We start from the raw sequence: 21,658 nt of genomic DNA, 5'->3' as shown, positions 1-21,658 counted from the left end.
CTCCCAATCTCTCTCTGCCACTTCCTATTTCCCTCTGACCCCTTCATTTCCCTTCCTCACTCCTTCCTACTTCCCCACCTTGCCTTTCAATTCCAGTCCCATTTTTTCACCATTTTCTTCAATTTCAAATGACCCACCTCACCAACATACCCCTTGACTCTTTACCCACCATTTCCTTTGTTCTGATTTTCCCACCCTACATGTCAATTCCATTGACACACCTCTGCAATGTTCCCTCGATCCCACTGAATCCCACTCTATCCCCATTGACACCCATTGATGCTACCTCTCCATCTTTCCGCCATTTTCTTTGATCCCACAAACTGACCTCCTTGCCATAATCCTCAATCCGCATCTCCCCATTACGTCTTTCAATCCTACTAGATTACGCCCTCCCATTTCCCTCACTTTCATTGCCCTACCTCTCCCTCAGTAACCCCTTCTCACCAGTCTCCTCTGCCCCACCTTCTCGCCATAACCCCCACCCCAAGCATAACAAACAGGCCTTTATTTCAGTGTCAAGATGAAAACCACGCGTTTAAGTTTTTATAACTGAGGCACAATGACCATCACTGACCTTTCTCACATCGTCTCCCTCTCCATCCCTCCGTGCACTGGCACATCCCTGTCACATGATGACATGATGATCCGTGCTCACAATCACAACGTTCCTCGCAGTGCTCTCCGTAAGTTCCACTCGGGCAAGCTGGGAGAGAGAGGCGCCAGGGTCAGAGTGCAGAGTTCCAACAACAGAGCCTATGAGGGAGTCCGGCTCTGGGACCCAGGAAAAGTCAGACAGCCACGGAAAGGACGATGACACTTACAGGAAAATAGTCCCTTATCCTGACGAGTGATGGGAATATAGAATTTGCTACTCCATAAAGTGAATTGAGAAAATAGTACTGGATCTTAAAGCAGTCATAATAAGAGGTTCATGTGGAATATATGTAGAACATAGAGACTTATTGAGCTGAATTGTTCTTCTATATAATTTTACTTCTTTTATTGAAGCCATCTAGACTTTGATTGAAGCTGGAAACAAAAACTACATTTGCTGAGTGTATTCAGACAAGGTCAATGTTTCAGGTCAAGCACCTTCCAGCAGCATTGGGAAAGACTACAGATTAAACAAGAATTAAGGTGTGAATGAAGGAACAAGGGAGAAGGGAATACACTGGAAATGGGAGGCAGGAGTGGTTAAGTGTCAAAAGAGGTGATGGGAAAAAGTAAGGAACAAAAGATCAGCCTGAAGAGGATATAAATATCTGAAATTACTCAAGAAAGATGAAGTTGCAGACCCCTTTGCACGGATGAACTCCACCCCCAGGTTTTATTTACGATTTTGGCAAGTGCAGTAACTTGCTTTTGTTTTGCTGATCAGAGTTGATCTGTGGCTCCTCTCCCAGACCAGCCACCCTGACCAGGATCTTTGTAATTCTGAAGGGCTTGGATAGGGATTGCAGAGAAAGTGGCCCAAGGAACAGATAGGGTCTAGTGGACTATGTGATGTATTTCAGAGGGATCTCATTAAACAGAGAGGCCTGAGAACTGATGGTGCAGTGTTCATTGAACTTGGCAATGAGCTTCTTGTCGTTCCATCACCAGTCGATGTGTCAACCTCACAGTGCCTTCGGGGTCAGAGAGCCAAAGGAAAACAAGCCAATAGAATTCAAAGGTCAACTGAAGGGGTAGTCAATCATGACCGAAGCAAGCAAAGGTGGTGGGGGGTATATAAACAACAACTCTCCCAAAGAGAAACACCAACAACTGTACACCGAAGATGACACTTCAACAGGGGATGAAATGTCTGGAAGCTAATTGCTAAGCTTGGCAAACAACATCAAAAACCTCAACCGGACCTACCAATATTCACCACCATCCTAAGTCCTGAGAATTGTTACCCCATCACCATCTTCTGGAAAGTAGAAATGGGCAGCAAAAGCAACAGCACACTGAATGAAGCAGAGAGCAAATCTTACTCACGGGTTTCACACTTCACCCCCATCCATCCTGGACGGCAAAAGCACTTGCCACTCTGACGGTCACATAGCCCCTCATTCAGGCAGTCACACTGCTGCTGGCAGTCCAGCCCATACCTTCCTGGGGTGCACTCTGTTAAAAACAAGGGCAACTCATGGTAAATCAATCAATCCATTAGCATCTGGAGGCTCACAGACATATTTAGCTCAAATCATTTAGGCAGTTCAGGTTGTGCTTGGACGTCAATGAAAGGATCCCGCCAGCATTCGATGAGTACAAGCCTAATGAAAGCCGGAAAAATAAAACTGGACTTGGGTTACGGAGCTCGAGAAGAAGAAGCAGGCCCTTGCAGTTGTACTGTCGCCTTTGGGATGAACAAGAGAGTCCTGGATGGGAACTTTGGTGGAAGACTTGAGCAAAGGTGGCATTTTGAATACACTAATAAATGCACTTAGCACTGTTTTTCTGAAGAAAGAAAAGGTTTGGATTTATGAGGCATATTCAGACCGACAAAATTTCCAGAGACAGTTCTACAAATATGCTTGATTATAACATAGATTTTGAACAAAAGTACAGTCGCATGTGTATAAACAAAATGGAACTTCCTGATGCAGTATTAGTGTTGGATACTGCGTGCCTAAGACTTGAAGGACAGAGAGCTAGCGTTAATTGCATGTACAGAACTTATATTTGCATCTATGAAATCGGCACTAAAGAGGATTTTTGGGGAAAAGACTGCCAAGTCAACAGTTGGAGATGGTTGGAGTTAGGAAAAAGCATACTTCACCAAGCAGAAATGAAAGAAAATCTTGTCTTTGTTTTTTAAATGTTATCACAGATTGAGCATAGGTGGGAACCTCATTCTGAAAGGCAACCGTTTACTCCTGTGAACCTTTGGCCCTGTCTCCTGATTGCCTCTAACAACACAGGTCTGGATGCTGACATGGCTACATTAGCTCTGGCCTGCAGTATTTGTAGCTCTTTCAGTGAGCTACAGCCATAGTGACGACACTCTGGCCGAGGCTGACCCCTTGCACTCACTGAAAAACATCTCTCCCAATAATTCCTTCATCTTCTCGCAAGCTGGTGGTGCTGAAAGAAGGTTAGGGCTTTTTGCTGTACCTCCCTTCTAGCAGTGGAGGCTCTGTCCTTCAGATGATTTGTTAAGTTGAAGCGCGTTCTGGGGGTGTTGAAGGTCTCTGGTTGATAGAATATGCAAATCCACTGCTGTGATGCTCAACTAACATCATAAATATGCAGATTAAGTCAATGCGACATTCAGATTTGTGGCAGCTTGCTGAGCCCAAGCTGACAGTTACATCAGAAGTACATTACTAGCTGTGAAGCATTTTGGATTACCTGATCTGGTGTAAAGCATCCAAAGCTTAACCAAATAAGAATGGGCCATCAGACCATAGGAGCAGAAATAGACCATTTGGCCCATTGAGGCAACCCTGCCCTTCTGTCATGGCTGACTTATTATCCCTCTCAACTCCATTCTCCTGCCTTCTCCCTGTAACCCTTGACATCATTACTAATCAAGAACCTATCAAACTTCACTTTAAATATATCAGTGACTTGGTCTCCACTGCCACCTGTGGCAATGAATTCCACAGATTCATCACCCCCGGCTAAAGAAATTCCTCCTCATCTCTGTTCTAAGGGATGTCCTTCTATTCTGAGTCTTGCCTTCAGTGTTGTAAGAAATAAGATTATGAGTTCAGGCCTTCGAACCCACCCTGCTGTTCACCCAGGTCATCTACCACAATGCCATTCTTCAGCACTATCTCCAATCCCTTAATGCTCAGAAAACTTATGATCTTTGCTTTGATGGACAAAATGACTGACCTTCCACAGTCCAACCTATTCTACAAGCTGCATCTTCACAGATTAACAAAACATGACTTACCCTGCATAACTCCATGATCACTTTATTCCAACACTTACAACTCTATGGTTTAGTTCTGCCTTGTTGTTAGATTCCACCATTTCCCCCATCAATGACAACAGAGCCACGAAAGATTACAGGGCAAAGGGATTGCTTGTGGACTTACCCAGCTCGCATGCCACTCCTGTCCATCCTACACGGCACGTGCAGTGACCTGTCATGTGATCACACCATCCACCATTCTGACAGATACATCTCTGCAAACAGCCGGTACCATAGAAACCAGGGGAGCATGCTGGGAAATTCAAACAATAGTATTAAGATGCAGTTTCTGTGCTTGTCTTAAAAGTGCTACACATCAAATTTTCATGAATTCTGGGTCAAGGAAATATTAAATACAGTACTGTGCAGAAGTCTTTGACACATGTATATAGCTAGGGTGCCTAAGACAGTACCGTAGTTATTTTATGTATTGCATTGTTCCACTGCGGCAAAAAAAAAACAAATTTCAGGACATTTGTGATTGATGATAAACCTGATTCTGATATGGGTCTCCATTATAGACTGAAATGGGAAGGGGCAGGGAGACAGGAACCATGTTTGGGAAAAGGGTAAGGGAGAGGGGAGGGAGCGGGAAGCACCAGAGAGACATTATGTAATGGTCAATAACCAATTGTTTGAAATCAAAAGACCTTGCCGGGTGTCTCAGGGCTGGGTATGTCTGCACTCATGCTATCCAACCCAGGCACTCCTTCTCTGCCACCTGTCCCACACCCCTCCCATGGCACTTCACCTTCACCATTCCCAACATCATTTACAAACCTCAGGGCAATCCTGGATGGTTGGGGACCACAGTTCAACGGCTCCCTTTCCATCTGAGTCAATCCCATTTGTTCCATTTGGCGAACCCTGCAGTCACGAGTCAGGCTAACAACCCATTGACACTGGATGGTCAGGGGATCAGTTCGCAGGACGTAAGGGCAATGGGTGGCACTAGGGGAGTAGGAAAGGAAAAACCAAAATTGCAGAAGGCCTGTGAACAGGTACCAGGCTGAATGAGAGGAAGATAAGAGTCAGTAAGTGGCCAAGGGTGGAGGAGAGGGTAGAGGGGAGGGACAAAAAAGGGAAAAAAAGAGAAAGGCAAAAAAAAGGATTTGAGAAGGGAGAGAAAGGAAGAACGAGAGGTAGGGAAAGGAAGAGAAGATGAGAGAGGAAGAGAAGTGAAGGGAAAGAGAAAGAATGGGAGTGCCTGAGAGAGAGATACGAGCGAAAAGAGAGTGAGTCAATGCTGGTGGAAAGAACGTGGAGTGTAATGAGAGCCAGGAGTGATGGGAGAACAACAGCTGATGAAGGGAGAGAAAAGTTCCAAGAAGAGAGGTGCATGATCGGAAAGAGAGTATGTCAAATAAAGAATGGGGTAAGGACAGGGAGAATGATGGGAGGGAGGAAAGGAGAAAAAGAGAGGGAGGAAGGGAGGGGAGGAGAAAAGGTGAGGAACTGGGAAAAGAGGAGGAGAGGGAGTCTGGTGTAGAACTTTCCATTAATTGAGGTTGCTGAGGAACGTTTACCATTAAACCTAGACTGCAAAATGCCCCAAACTTATTGACCCAATCCCCAACCTTCTTTAGGGCTGTATCTCAAAACTGAGCACCCAACAAGTTACAGGAACTTGTGTTTATTGTGATGCATCTCACAAGCCAGTGACCATGCCGTGATACAAGGGTTGGGAAGTGGTGGGGGTGGGGGGAAATGGACGTACCTTCCTGACACTGATCTCCTATCCATCCCGGAGCACAGATGCACTGACCAGTCACAGGATCACAGCTGGCACCGTTGCTACAGTGACAGGGCTGGGTGCAGTTCTCCCCGTAGGTCTGTCCTGGGCATGCTGCACGAACAGAGCAAATGGTAATCGGCACAGAATAACGGCCCACTCTCTCACAAAATAAATCTCCCAGCTTTACAGATGCGACAATGACAGCTTTAGCATTGTACAAACTTTACGACAGTGATCAGTTATCAATCAGAGTACAGCATACAGTTCTGGTCGCCCCATTATAAGAAGGACGTTGAGGCTTTGGAGAGGGTGTAGAAGGGGTTTACCAGGATTCTGCCTGGTTTAGAGGGTACGTGCTACCAAGTAAGGCTGGATAAACTTGGGCTGTTTTCTCTGCAGCGCCAGAGGCTAAGGGAGATCAGATAGAGGTTTACAAGATTATGCGAGGCATAGATAGAGTGGATAGATATTATCTATTTCTCAGGTTTGAAATGTCTAAATACCTGGTTTTAAGGTAAGGGATGAGAAGTTCAAGGGGGGTATTGGAGGAAGGTTTTTTACTCAGAGAGTGGTTGGTGCATGGGATGCACTGCCTGCCTGAGTCTGTGGTGAAGGCAGCTACACTAGTGAAATTTAAGAGACTACTAGACAGGTAGTCTAGTAGTCAAGGGTTGGGAATGGTGGGAGGATATATATGGGAGGCAGGGTTTAAGGGTTGGCACAACATTGTGAGCCAAAGGGCCTATACTGTGCTGTTCTATTCTGTGTTCTATGTTCTAAATACCAGAGGGCATGCATTGAAGGTAAGAGGGGTTAGGTTCAAGGGGGATGTGAGGGGTAAGTTTTTTTTTAAATCAGAAAGTCATCGATGCCCAGAATGCATTGCCTGGTGTGGTGGTAGAGGCAAATACGTGAGAGGCCTTTAAGGGATGTTTGGATCGGCACATGGATGTGAGGAAAATGGAGGGATATGGGCATGGTGTAGGTAGGAGGGGTTAGTGTTCGGGTATCTTTTAATTTGCTTTTTAGCTATTTTGGCACAACACTGTGAGTTGAACGACCTGTTCCTGTGCTATACTGTTCTAGATTCTATGTTTTCAGAACATTATACTGGGCCATATGCAGGGATTATGGGGTTAAGGTAGCCAGTTTTTAAGGAGTATGCTGAAAGAGGCAAGTGAGGTTGAGCAGATTCTGGAGCTTTGGGCTCTGGCAGCAGAAAGTGCAGCTGCCAATTGTGAGCAATTCAGTTAACACGATTGTAAATAGTGGGTAAAACTGTACAGTAGTTCTTTTTATTGGCGCGGCTGTAGCTCAGAGAATGTGAGGTCAAATCCCATCAGAACAATTGAAAATTGGAACTCAGCTTTAACTATATGGAAATAAAATGTGTTATTAGTAAAGTTAGGACCTTAAGGCCATAAGATATAGGAGCAGACCATTTGGCTCAACGAGACTGCTCTGCCACTTCATCATGGCTGATCCATTTTCTTCTCAGCCCGAATCTCCTGACTTCTCCCCGTATCCCTTTCATGCCCTGACCAACCAAGATTCTATCAACCTCTGCCTTAAATATACCCAATGACATGGCCTCCGCAACAAATTCCACAGATTTACCCGTCTCTGTGAGGCTGTCTTGTCAAAATTTATTCAGTTTAGGGAAGGAAATCTGCCATCTTCATAGACAATCTAAAGCCTATTGTGACTCATGTAGATAGGTAGATGGGGTTGCAAAGAGAGCTTTTGGCATATTGGCCTTCATAAATCAGAGTTTTGCAGACAGAAATTCAGATACAATGTTTAGGTTGTATAGGAAGTTGGTGAAGCCAAATTTGGAGTATTGTTTATGGTTCTGGTCACCTTACTATGGCAACAATATCAATAAGATTGAAAGAGTACAAAGAAAATTTACTTGGATTTCAGAACTTGAGTTATAGGTAAAAGTTATATAAATTAGTATTTTAATCCCTAGAGAGAAGGAGAATGAGGGGAAATTTGCTGGAGATGTACAAACTGATGAGGGGTATAGATAGGGTAAATGAAAGCAGGCTTTTTCCACTGAAGTTGGTAGAACCTAGAAATAGAGGTCATAGGTTAAGGGTGAAAGGTGAAATATTTAAGGGGAACCTTTGTGGGAACATCTTCACTCAGGTGTGAGAGTGTGGAATGTGAAGCCAGAATAAGTGGTGGATACGGGCTTGAATGCAGCATTTTAAAAGAAGTTTGGATAAATATGTAGATGGGAGGGGTGTGGAGAGCTATGGTCAGATGTGGGTGAATTGGACTTGGCGGAGTAGCAGTGTGGCATGGATTAGATGAGTGAAAGGGTCTGTTTCTGTGCTTCAGTGCTCAATGACTTTAAGGCGGAGTTCCACGCTTGCTGACTCTTACCACCCGTAGTGCCTGAACAAGGCACACAGTTGCTACCTTTTATGGACAACTGGAATCTGTTGATCTCACACCTGGATAGGAAGGTGGGCCGCTCAGTGGGGTGTCAGGTGAACACCTTGCAAACAGTTTACCACTTGGGCGAAAAGTCACTCTTAACGGGTGAAAAGTTTTCATTCAGCACCCATGGAACTGTACAGGATTCACAGTGAGGAGGTGAGAAAATTGGAACAAATGACTTGGAGACCATTAAATGTCTAATTCCTGACGGTCACTGTCTGTCAACCAGTTCAGTATTAGCTGTATATAACTAGAATGTAGAGGGCCTGCTTTACAGGCATGAAGTAATCATCTTCCTGATCAAAGCTGGAACAGGAGAGGGAGATTAACAAATATATACACACAATAGCACAGCAGTTTAACGTGATGCTTTTACAGAGCCAAAGATACAGGTTCAGTTCTGCCGCTATCTGTAAGGAGTTTGTGTCCATGCGGGTTTCCATTTCCTCCAGGTGTTCTGGTTTTATGTTCTTTAATCTGACCCAACAAGCCACACCGCCCGACAACCCACCCATGCCACCCCAGCCTAATCACAGAGCAATTTACAATGGCCAGTTAACCGCTACGCCTTTGGACTGTGGGAGGAAACCAGAGCTCCTGGAGGAAGCCCACTGGGAGGAAAGGGCTAGAGTGCGTTTCCTCCCACAGTCCATTGATGTAAGGGTTAGAAGGTTAATTTGTCCCCTGGGTGTAATTGGGCAGTGCAGCCTTCTTGAGAAGGAAGGGCTTGTTGTACTGTATCTCTCAGCAGATAGATAGATAGATAGATGGATGGATAGATAGACAGATAGAAAAAGAGATAGATGGGTAGAAAGATAGATCAAAAATAGATAGATAAATTGAAAAACAGATAGATAGAAAAATAGATAGAGACATTGATATATGTTAGATAGATAAATAGAGATAGATAGATAGATAGATTGAAAACAGATCACTAACGGTTAATGACACTGTCTCTGGCAGAAGAAGAATTCAGAAGCAAAATACAAAGCAAACCAGTGGTTAATGTTTGCGATCACATTGCAGTAATTGAACAGGAAATGGTGATGTAACAATTTACTCTGGGAAACACTGACAGGAAAATGCAATCAACGTTTATTTTGGCAGGAAGCAGGTTCGTGCACTGTCCTTAGCAAGGTCCCGAATAGCAAACGACTGCGGAAAGCGCGGAGCTGTGAACTCACACTGGTTGCAGTTCAGTCCAATCCAGCCTGCGGGGCACGAGCAGGATCCTGTCACATGGTCACAGCGAGCGCCATTCCGACAGTCACAAACCTGGTGGCACTCCAGGCCGTGGAATCCATCCGGACAAGCTGGAGAACAAACATGAGCAGATGTACACCCAGATACTTCCGTACAGCACGTACCAATGTTATATAGAACACAGAAATCTACAGCACATTACAGTTACGGGGATCTTCACCTCGCTGAAACACGGCAATTTATTCCTTAAGATCTGCAATCATGGCAGGCAAGATAAGATGCAATTCTTTTTGCATTGCTAATTCTATCTCTCATCATTTAACACATTTTTCAAGTGTAATCACTGGACCTACCTCGCTCACAGTACGTCCCAACCCAACCTGCTGTACAGTTACAAGCACCGCTCACATGATCGCATGCTGCCCCATTTTCACAGTGACACCGGTATCGGCAGCCAGACCCGTAGGTACCTTCAGGACACTCTGAAAAGGGAGAAAAATGCCTGAGGCACCATGATCAAGTTATTGTTGGGTGAGACATTACAGGCAGGATATTACTGGACCCTGTGACAAGGGAACTGAGACCTTGTGATCAGCTATTATTAGACTCAAGCTTTAGAAACATAGTAAACCTACAGCACAATACAGGCCCTTCAGCCCACAAAGCTGTGCCAAGCATGTCCTTACCTTAGAAACTACCTAGGGTTACCCATAGCCCTCTATTTTTCTAAACTCCTTGTACCTATTCAGGAGTCTCTTAAAAGACCCTATTGTATCTGCCTCCATCACTGTCGACGGCAGCCCATTCCACGCACACACCACTCTCTGATTAAAAAACTTACCCCTGACATCTCCTCTGTACCTACTTCCAAGCCCCTTAAAACTGTGCCCTCTCATGTTAGCCATTTCAGCCCTGGGAAAAAGCCTCTGACTATCCACGCGATCAATGCATCTCATCATCTTATACGTCTCTATCAGGTCACCTCTCACCCTCCTTCGCTCCAAGGAGAAAAGGACGAGTTCACTCAACCTATTCTCATAAGGTATGCTCCCCAATCCAGGCAACATCCTTGTAAATCTCCTCTGCACCCTTTCTATGGTTTCCACATTCTTCTGTAGTGAGTCGACCAGAACTGAGCACAGTACTCCGGGTCCTATATAGCTGCAGTGTTACCTCTCAATCCCATGATTGATGAAGACCAATGCACCATTCGCCTGCTTAACCACAGAGTCAACCTACACAGCAGCTTTGAGTGTCCTATGAACTCAGACCCCAAGATCCCTCTGATCCTCCAAGAGTCTTCCCATTAATACTATATTTTGTCATCATATTTAACCTACCAAAATGAACCACCTTACACTTATCTAGGTTGAATTCCATTTGCCACTTCTCAGCCCAGTTTCACATCCTATCAATATCCCACTGTAACCTCTGATAGCCCTCTACACAATCCACAACACCCCCAACCTTTGTGTCATCAGCAAATTTATTAATCCATTCCTCCACTTCCTCATCCAGGTCATTTATAAAAATCACGAAGAGCAGGGGTCCTAGAACAGATCCCTGAGACACACCAACCTCCATGCAGAATATGACCCATCTACAACCACTCTTTTCATTCTGTGGGCAAGCCAGTTCTGGATCCACAAAGCAATGTTCCCTTGGATCCCATGCCTCCTTACTTTCTCAGTAAGCTTTGCATGGAGTACCTTATCAAATGCCTTGCTGAAATCCATATACAGTACATCTACCTCCATCAATGTGTTTAGTCACATCCTCAAAAAATTCAGTCAGCCTCATAAGGCACGACCTGCCTTTGACAAAGCCATGCTGACATCTCCTAATCATATTATGCCTCTCCAAATGTTCATAAATCCTGCCTTTCAGGATCTTCTCCATCAACTTACCAACCACTGAGGTAAGACTCACTGGCAATTTCCTGGGCTATCCGTACTCTTTTTCTTGAATAAAGGAACAACATCCGCAACCCTCCAATCCTCTGGAACCTCTCCTGTCCCCATTGATGATACAAAGATCATTGCCAGATGCTCATCAATTTCCTCCCTCGCTTCCCATGCAAGGAGATTATCTATCATTGGGACTAAGGCAGGTTACAACTGAAGTGAAACACTGATACCAGGTTATTATTGAATTCCAACAGTAACTGTAGGTTGAGATATTCTAACCAAATTAATCACTGGGGTTATGGCCCCGTGACAGAGTTACCAGTGGGCTTTGATACTCTGGTTGGGTGACTGCATGCCTGAGGTGTTTTGACTGGGCTACCATTGAGCTGAGACATTGTTACTGGGGTATCACTGAGAAACAGTAGTAACTGGGTCAACAGTGGGCTGAGAGACAAGGTGACTAGGTTATCACCAGGTCCTAGGCAATGACAGGTTAAGACTGGTCTGAGAAACTAACCAGGTTTAAATCTGAGACATGGCAACTGAAGGTGGTCTGGTAGGAGACTGAATATTCCAGTATAATGGCTGTCTTCAGGAAGAAGTGTTGTGTTAAAGTTTAAAAGATTTTCTCAGACTGAATTATGAGACACTTAAATCTCCACACTCCTGATATCTATTATTAGCATAATTTATTTTAAAGTATATTCATCAGGCAACCTGTTTCTGATATTTGGAAATTACTTTAGATATCATAACCCAATTGGAATAATTAATTGGTTTATTACTGTCAATAGGAATCAAGGTATAGTGTTAATAGATCGATTCATTACACAGAGTGCAGAGAAAGTGCCCTTTGAGTTATGCCACCCAGCAACCCCCCCCCCCCCCCCGATTTAACCCTAGCCTAATCACAGGACAACTTACATCTTACATTGATTAATTAACCTATCAACTGATACGGCTTTGGACTGTGGGTGGAAACCGGAACACCCAGAGGAAACCCACGCGGTCACGGGGAGAACATACAAACTCCTTACATCCAGTGGTGGGAATTGAATCTGGGTTGTTGGTATTGTAAAGTGTTGTGCTAACCACTACACTACCATGCTGCCCCAATTTGACAATATGGTACGAGGTCACAGCACGATAGGCAAGATAGAGCAAAATGGAATTGCAGTAGAAGGATTCCAATCAGAGTTTGGTCTGAAATTGGCATTGCGTCTTCACCCTTAAAGCCTTGCCTCATTTACGTAGGACTTCTTTCTGAGTGGGAAAGTGACTAGGAAGACTCAGAGACTTCCTAGTCAGGAGAGGAGCTAACATTTTGATCTACTTTGGCAGTACAATTGCTTTGGTTCTTCACCTCACATTGACAGTGTCTCAGTACATGCATCTAATGTGCTGTTTAATGATGGAAAAGATCCTCTCCCCACAACAGCCCCACAACACCCACGCTCCAATTCAAAATATGCCAGGAATCCCTTGGATCTACCTTGGGCTCTGCTGTTCAATTTAGACCACACCATTTCTGAATCAGTCATTCGTCTGCCTAATTGTCAGCTACAGAGGAGTCCACAACGACATCTCAGTTTCCTAACTATACTCCCAAGGTAACATTTATGTCTAAAAATGAAAACAATTATGCTATGTATGGAATCTTGCTCCATTGGAAACCTGACAAAAAGACCCCACTCCTTGCACACATAAGGTCCCAATATACGGATATTCATGATTATTTGTACTGTTCATCTTTGGAATCCAGTTTCACCGACACTTGGCGATAAATTTTAAACGCTACAGGAGAAGGTCACGAAGGTGCCACTGTTGCAAAGGTATTCATTACTCTTCTCCTTTCATCACTTGATTTGCTCTCTGTTGAATTTGGCAGAAAACAATGCCCTCTTAAGTGCCATAGAGCTTGGCCAAGCAAAATCACTGGGACCAACTGCATGCTAAATCTTCCCCAGATGTGAATTATTTCTATATCTTAACAGTTGCTTTGATGAGAAAAGCAGTTCAGCATCAGAAATGGACTGAGATTAGCTAAATCAGCGTACAGCCACACATAAATGGCAGCGATCCCAAGTCCAATGTAATTAAGTGGATCACATTCTGTCTTAAGATACAAGACATAAGACATAGGAGCAGAACTAAGCCATTTGGCCCATCGAGTCAGCTCCACCATTCCATCATGACTGATTTATCAACCCCATTCTCCTGGCTTCTCCCCATAACCTTTGACATCTTTACTAATCAAGTACCTATCACCCGCCACTTTAAATACACCCAATGACATGGCCTAGATAGCCGCCTACACCAATGAATTCCACTGATTCATCTTTCTCTGGTAAAGAAATTCCTCCTTATCTCTGATCTAAAGGGACACTCTTCTACTCCGAGGCTGCATCCTCTGGCCCTAGACTCCCTCACTATAGGAAACATCCTCTCCACGTCCACTCTAACTAGACTTTTCAATATTTTACAGGTTTCAATGAGAACCCCTCCCCTCTTTCCCCTAAACTCCAGCGAGTACAGGGTCAGAGCCATCAAATACTCCTCATACATTAACCCTTTCATTCTCAAGATCACTCCTGCGAACCTCCTCTGGAACCTCTCCAATGCCAGTCCATCGCTTCTTAGATAAGGGACCCAAATACTGCTCACAGTACTCCAAGTACAGTCTGTCCAATGCCTTATAAGGCCCCAACAGTAGCTTCTAAACAGTAGATAACTGGGGAGGTGATTTTATTTTCTGATTCATTCTTTAGGATTAACATAAAAAGATTCTTTTACTTGAACATCACCTGCATACTAATAAGTCATTCAGGAAACAATTCTCTATTTGGAGAATGGTAAGAATTTTTCCACTGCTGCTTGTGAGACCCTGTTATAGTAATCTAAGCTCCCCATGTTACAGCATTGCAACTCGTTGGACCTGCGGTTATAGAAGGTGCTATATAGATACCAATCATTTTCACCTTACAAGCACGGCTTGGTCAGAGAATATCATGGATTCCAAAAGTAGCTTGTCCTGTGAAGCAGTTTAACTTTAGAGTCTAAAGTTGAATTTCACTTATTTTTGTTAGTCTAAGACGATGTTGCTTGGTTGGCATCAGTCTGTCTCGAAGGACAATGGGAGACGATCATCATCAGAAGCCTGGGTGGAAGGTATGGGAATCCTGAGATGCCTAGTCATCAAGATCCCCCTCTTGGCCTCACTGGTCCAAAGGAAAGGTAATGAAGCAATACGTTTGGCATCAGTTTGGCTGCAGGAGCTGCCGGAAGGATGTTCAATAGTGTCCAGTCACCTTAGGGGCTCCACTCCAGATTTGCTGTCTGGGTTTACTCCCATAGCCTTTGTCTCTGCTGAGGCTACCCACAAGGCTGTGGGGCTATTTACCCATAGTCGGGGATCTAGTTCACGAGCACCAGGGCGTATCCACAGAGTGGTTCAGGCAGTTGTCAAAGATGTATTTGAGAGAAAGCCAGGGAGATCATGAGGGAGAAAGCAATGGAAATAAGATTAGAGGAAAGGCGGAGCAGGTTTATGTGTTGAACGGCCTATTTCTCTGTTTCTAATGTAATGCAACCTCTGTGATTTAGTTAATTACAAAATGCATACAATTATGGTAAATGAACTCTTAAGCTTAGTGGCTGAATTAGAAAAAAACTGTCTGTGGATGTTCAGCTTAAATGTTTGCATGAAAATCATTCTACAAAGATTTTGAAGTGTTTGCATCCATTTTGTTTTAAAACCCGTCGATCAGGAAATTGGATTGGACCCAATCACCCTGTGGCAATTCACCCTGATACAGTATTATTTTTTAGTGTGATTGCCATGGAGTCAGCTCACATTAACGTCGCTCAGCTGCTCTCTAGACAACAGTGTGTGACAGTTTAACAATTAAAACAAAAACATCACAATCAAGTTTAATATCACTGGCATACATCATGAAATTTGTAGTTTGTGTGGTAGCAGTACAATGTAAAACATAACAATAGAAAAACATGAATTACTGTAAATGTGTATATATAAATTGTTAAATTAAATAAGTAGTGAAAAATAAAAATTAACAAGTAGTGAGGTAGTGTTTATGGGTTCAACGTCCATTCAGAAATCAGATGACAGAGGGGAAGAAGCTGTTCCTGAATCACTGAGCGTGTGCCTTCAGGCTTCTGTTCCTCCTCCCTGCTGGAAGCAGTGAGAAGAGGGTATGGTCTGGGTGAAAGGGGTCCTTAATGATGGATGCTGCCTTTTTGAGCCATTTCTCCTTGAAGATGTCCTGGATCTTTTAAAAGTAAGATTGTCTTACTATAATGGCACCTTATTTGACATCATATTATCCACAGTGTGCATCAAATGGCTGTTGTGAAGCACCTAGTGTGGTAGTGTAGAGGGTAGCTCTTGTCACTCTCACTGTTAGCTTGCCAGCAGTCTTTCAAAAAGGAGAGCTGTATGTGTAAGTCTCTCCAACAGCAAGCCTTATGAAATGCCTCCTCATTGGCGATACATGGAAACTGACCTCCTTTTGGACTCGGGCTGAACTACAGAGGACAGGGAGGAGGCCTGGCCCCTGCACACATAGCATGCAGGCCCACCAGCGTGTGGACACATCCTGGTGCTTGTGAGTCAGGTCACCAGGTATGGGTAAATAGCCCCGCAGCCTTGTGGGCAGCCTCGGGAGAGATGGAGACTACGGGAGTAAATGCAGACAGCAAATCCAGAACGGAGCCCCTGAGACGGCTGGACATCATTGAGCGTCCTTCCGGCAGCCCCTGCAGCCAAGCTGGTGCCAAACATATTGCCCCATAAGCTTTCGTTTGGACTACACCAGTGAGGCTGAGAGGGGGATCTTGATGACTGGGCATCTCAGGATCTCCATACCTTCCGCCCAGGCTTGTGATGATGATCGTCACCCATCGTCCTTTGAGACAGACTGATGCCAACCAAGCAACATTCTCTTAGACCAACAAAAATAAGTGAAATTCAACTCTCGGTTTTGGACTCTAAAGTTAAACTGCTTCACGGGACAAGCTACTTTTGGAATCCATGATATTCTCTGACCAAGCTGTGCTTGTAAGGTGAAAATGATTGGTATCTATATAGCACCTTCTATAACAGCAGGTCCAACGAGTTGCACTGCTGTAACATGGGGAGCTTAGATTACCACAACAGGCTCTCACAAACAGCAGTGGAAAAATTGACTATCTGAGGTAAAGAGTTAGTGACGTTAGAAAGGGAATAGATTTTCCCTGTTTAGTCTGCATATGAACAGCATGAATTACTTTTCCAAGTGTTTAGCAATCCCCCAAGGAGTATGATCTGAGAACTGAGTAGCACTCCTACGGTACATCTATGTGCTCCTTCCCTTCTACCATTTGGTTCTTGAACCAACCTGCACAACCCTAATCATCAGCTCAGTACAGCAACACCCTCTCCACTTTGTACTGCAATAGACTTCTCAAGGTTCAAGATGTACAAAAATGTAAAGGAGAACAAAATAATCAGGATCCGACACAGCACAAAAAAACAAAATGAGACAGAGAACACATTAATAAAAACCATGAATTACAATAAAAATTAAATAATAAAAATGAATTAAAGTAGTGCAAAAAGAGTAGGGGAAAATACTGAGGTTCATGGGTTCATTGCCTATCCAGAAATCTGATGGTGGAGGGGAAGAAGCTGTTCTTGAAATGTTGAGTGTGTGCTTTTGGGCTTTTGTACCTCCTAGATAGTAGCAATGAGACGAGGAGAACGGGGATCCGTAATAGAGGATGTTGCCTTTTTGAGGCATGGGTCCGAGAAGATGTCCTGGATGCTGGGGAGTCAAGTGCCCATGATGGAGCTGGCTGAGTTTACAACTTTCTGCAGCTTATTTCGATCCTGTGCAGCACTCCACCCCCATACCAGAAGATGATGCAGCCAGCTAGAATGTTCTCCTTGGTATATCTAGAAACTTTCATGAGTCTTTGGTGACATACCAAATCTCCTCAAACTCCTAATGAAATATAGCCACTGTCATGCCTTCTTTGTAATTGCATCAGTATATTGAGCCTAGGATACATCCTAAGAGATCTTGACTCCCAGTAACTTGAAACCACTTACCCTTTGCCCTTCTAATCCCTCAATGAGGACTGATGCGTGTTCCCTCAACCTACCCTTTCTGAAGTCTATAATCAATTCCTTGGTTTACTGACACTGAGTGCAAGGTTGTTACTGCAGCACCATTCAACCAACGTTCCTGTACACATCCCAGGTGGAGCTGTTGATCAGCCTTACTGCTTGGGGAAAGTAACTGTTTTTTGAACCTGGTGGTCCTGGCATGGATGCTTTGATGGGAATAAGACAAACAGTCCATGAACAGGGCAGGTGACCTTTTACCGGCACCTTTCTGTAAATATTATGTTCTTTCTTGTACTGTATAATTTATGTTTTCCTTTTGAATGTTGTGTCTTTGATACTTGTAGTGTAACTGCAAGGTCCTTTCATTACACCTCTGCATATATGTACTTGTGCATATGACAATGAACTTGATTTTGACTTTGTTACAATTAGAAGTCAAAAGAAGTCAATCAGATTCTTGACATTTGCTCCAACAAGACGATGCTCAGCTCTCATGGAGCAAGTTGATGAAATTAACTTCAGCCTTGTACTTTCTAAAGGTACTTACTCTGGTCACAGCGCTGGGCGGTAAAACCTGCCTCACAGATGCACTGTCCAGTGATGGCGTGGCAACTCCCATCACTGTTCCTGCAGTCACAAGTGCTCAAACAGTCTGGACCCCATCGGCCGGCATCGCAGGCTTAAAATAAACAAAACAACAGTCATTGTCCTGGGCTATGTACTAACAAGACTCAGAATTTACTGGTTACACTTGCCAGCACACACATAGTCAATATCTTGGCAGTACCACTGACTCAAGCTTTAAGTTGGGCAAATATATCAACACTTGAAAACTGGACTGGCCAGTGGATGAAAGATCTATAGCCTTAAGACTCCTCAAAATGGTTCAACAATACTCAACAATCTACTGAGTGCTCATCAGTACCGCCCATCTCGATAGGGCATCTCCGATTGTGCTCAAATGTGCAGATTGCCTCTGCCTCTGAACTCAGTGCCCATCTTTTTCACCTCCGCCAGGCCATGGCCATGAGACGTGAACTTACAGAAGACTGTCCAGGAGCTCCAACCTGTGAACATTCGAGCTAGGTAAGGAAAAGTGAAATGATGGGGAAAGTCTCACCTCTCAGCTTTCATCCTCATCATATACTTTGCCTTCCATCTCCTCCTGACCATGAGCACACCGTCGGCACAGAGGTGAGTAGTCCCATATAAAGCCTTAGGGACAATAAATAAAATCTTACATTGTCCCAATACAGTCCCTTTCCTAGGGCACTCTACACTGCGTTGTAGCATCCAGCATGTTAGTAACGTCAGCAACACACACAAAATGCTGGAGAAACTCAGCAGGTCAGGTGGCATCTATGCGGGAAATAAATAGGCGACACTTTGGGCTGAGACCATCTGACTTGTTGAGTTCTTCCAGTGTTTTGTGTGCCTTGCTCAAGATACCTAGTATCTGCAGAATCTCTTGTGCCATTAAAAATGTGAACTGGATTATTACAACCTACAATTTTTGGCCATCTTAGGTTCTCTGCCTTAATAATAACCAGAGTATATGGAACAAACCAAACTATAGAATAAATTTAGATTCAAATTCAGATTTATTTACCAGACGTACATCAAAACGTACAACCAACACACCCAAGGATGTGCTGGGGGCAGTCCACACATGTTGCCATCACACAAAACGTGCCCACCATGTTTAGCAGAACAACACAAGCAGCAAAAACAATAACAAAACAAAGCAATACAGCAAAACAAACCCCTTTGCCGTCCTCTCACCCACTCACACATACAGATAGGTCTCCAATCCCAGGACAGGCCACTCCAGGGCTTCCAGTCCTTGGGCACAGGTTCAATTGCGCCACCACCTGTAAGGAGTTTGTACATTTTCCCCCCGGTTTTCTCCAGGTGCTCCGGTTTCCTCCCACAATCCGATTGGTCAGGTCACATGGGTGCAATCTAGCGGTGCAGGCTCACTGGGCCAGAGGGCCTGTTTCGATTTCATATCTCTAAACTGAACGCGGGGCATTGCAAGTCTTTCCCAATAGGCTGTGCATGTTAGGATAACTGGAGCTTTCAGGACTGGGGGAGAGGGGTAATTTGCTTCAGGTTTCAGGGAACAGGTTGAAAACCTGGTTGGAAGTTGCAGAAAAGGTCATTTATGACATAACCAAGAAGGCTCAAGAAACTTAAAGCTCAGTCAGATATTTCCAACACGAGTACAGTATCCCGACTGTCTAATACAGATGCTGTTGTGCATTAAATAATGCTCCAGATGGTTCAGGCAACAGTCCACTTTCCATATCACCAATAAAAACTACTTGTATTGGAAAAGCACCTTCCGTATAACACAGGTGCGACCAAGCAAATTTAGACAGATCCAAAGAAAGATAGCCAATTGTTTCGGCAGAATATTGTTTAAAAAAGATCCTAAAAGATAGAGGTGCTGAGAATTTCTGGAGCTAGCCAACTGTGAGTGGTTCTTACCTCTCCTGCAGTGGTGGCCTGTCCATCCTGGAGAGCACTTACAGTGTCCTGTGACAGGGTTACACTGCCCCTTGTTCTCACAGCCACATTGCATTTGACAGCCCGGGCCATATCGGCCTGCTGGGCAAACTGGGAAAGAAGACAGACTCACAATTGGTTCCAGTCAGGACTCTTGAAAATATCACAAGGAAAATATTACATTCAACACAGAGATTAACTTAGTCTCATTTTACACTTGATTCAATTGTTCTCTAATGTCTGACTTTGTAATAATATCCCGGTTTTCCAAGATGTCATTGGTTGGCATTGTGGGTCCCTTTAGGGAAGGAACCTGGTGGTGTCAGGCAGGAGAGGAGAAAGAAGTCTAGACGGACCTAGCAGCTGAGTTCAACCAAAGAGTCGCAACATTTGTGTTGGAGGACTAGGGGCGGTGATAGGCAAGAAGGATTAGTTAGTTAAGAAGAGCTTGTGAAGATCATGAGGGGCTGGGAAGAGCTGGTCACAGAGTAAAACAAAACATTGGTATCTCTGGAGCTTGAGTAAAAATCCAATGGTGGAAGATGAAGAGCAGGGAATCTGGCAGAGTACAGACAGTGAAAAGTTAACAGTGAGACTGCACAGTGAATCAGGCAAGGCAGGTAGGTATTTGTGTATTTCTTCATCACATTGTAACATTAGAGCAGTGGGAAAGATGGAATGAGAAAGCTGTACAAGATCCCAGAATCATGTCATGGGACAGACCCCGACCCAAGTTCTCAGCATCGTCTTGATGGATAGGTGTTACGCCTGCAGTGTGGAACCTGGCTGAAAGGTATTGTTGGGTTATACCAACTTTCTTGGGTGACCTGCAGTCATCAGAATAGTGAGTGATCAGTTCTGGAGAGTTGACATCGGAAGAGAGGCTCCTGGGGAATTCCTGGCAATTAATTCTTGAGATCTTGAGATCATGTTGAAATGGTTGATTTCAGCCAACTGTGCCACAGCACAGTTCTTCCCAGTTCTTCAGAATCAACAAAGTTGCATAGAAGCAGGAGTCTGGGTAGTGGAAATCTGAACGTTTCTCTCTTAGAAAGTTACTGAGAACAAAATCAAGAGAAATTTCATACCAGGAGTTAAATTCCGGCAGATGGCAAGGAAGTGGGAACACACACAAAATGCTGGTGGAACGCAGCAGACCAGGCTGCATCTATAGGAAGAAGCACAATCGACGTTTCGGGCTGAGACCCTTTGTTAGGACTAACCGAAAGGAGAGATAGTAAGAGATTTGAAAGTGGGAGGGGGAGGGGGAGATCCAAAATGATAGGAGAAGACCGGAGGGGGAGGGATGAAACTGAGAGCTGGAAAGTTGATTGGCAAAAGGGATACAGAGCTGGAGAAGGTAGTCCTGACTTCCCAACATGGCACCCTAACTAAAATTGGTTAGTGAATGCCTAAAAAGTAAGAAGATGTGGTTATTATCTGAGAGGCAGAACAGACTCAATAGACTAAATCCCCTCTTTCAGACAAGAAATATAAAGGGGGATGAATTATAAATAAGTCAGTGTGATGGAGAGCACTCGGTAAACGTATTTGTTACACATGAGCTTTTACACACACACATTAACAACACCTTGTTATTTTGACCGGGGGAAACAGTGGCTGGAGTTGCTTAGCACTTTAGTGCATGGGTGTTTAACAGATGCAATGAAAATCAAACTTAAAAATATTAGCTAAAAAATTGTGAGAACTGCCAAATTAACAAAAAAAATCTACCAGAAAAGACATTAACAGCTCCGTAGTTTGTCCAGTGTGAACTCAATATGTCTCCCCTATTGAGAGTGATAAGTCCTGTTTATTAG

General features: G+C 44.1%; 1 protein-coding gene across 3 annotated transcripts in view; it reads right to left on the bottom strand.

The window, feature by feature from the left end:
• Positions 1–21,658, bottom strand: part of LOC132382201 (multiple epidermal growth factor-like domains protein 6) — a 418,396-nt gene that overhangs the window by 31,636 nt on the left and 365,102 nt on the right. For all 3 annotated transcript variants that reach the window (XR_009508228.1, XM_059952179.1, XM_059952178.1), the window contains exons 21-28: positions 19,821–19,949; positions 17,878–18,009; positions 9,650–9,778; positions 9,278–9,406; positions 5,628–5,756; positions 4,035–4,163; positions 1,984–2,112; positions 578–706 (exon numbers count right to left, since the gene is read on the bottom strand). Coding sequence is in view for 2 of the 3 variants with exons in the window: in XM_059952179.1 (XP_059808162.1) it covers positions 578–706; positions 1,984–2,112; positions 4,035–4,163; positions 5,628–5,756; positions 9,278–9,406; positions 9,650–9,778; positions 17,878–18,009; positions 19,821–19,949 (1,035 nt within the window). In the remaining variant the exon portion in view is untranslated. The remainder of the gene's footprint in view (positions 1–577; positions 707–1,983; positions 2,113–4,034; positions 4,164–5,627; positions 5,757–9,277; positions 9,407–9,649; positions 9,779–17,877; positions 18,010–19,820; positions 19,950–21,658) is intronic.

This window comes from Hypanus sabinus, chromosome 27 (genome assembly GCF_030144855.1).
Source record: "Hypanus sabinus isolate sHypSab1 chromosome 27, sHypSab1.hap1, whole genome shotgun sequence".
NCBI classification, from domain to species: Eukaryota; Metazoa; Chordata; class Chondrichthyes; order Myliobatiformes; family Dasyatidae; genus Hypanus; species Hypanus sabinus.
Note: the sequence above shows the minus strand (reverse complement) of the source record. Positions and strands in the feature narration are given on the sequence as shown.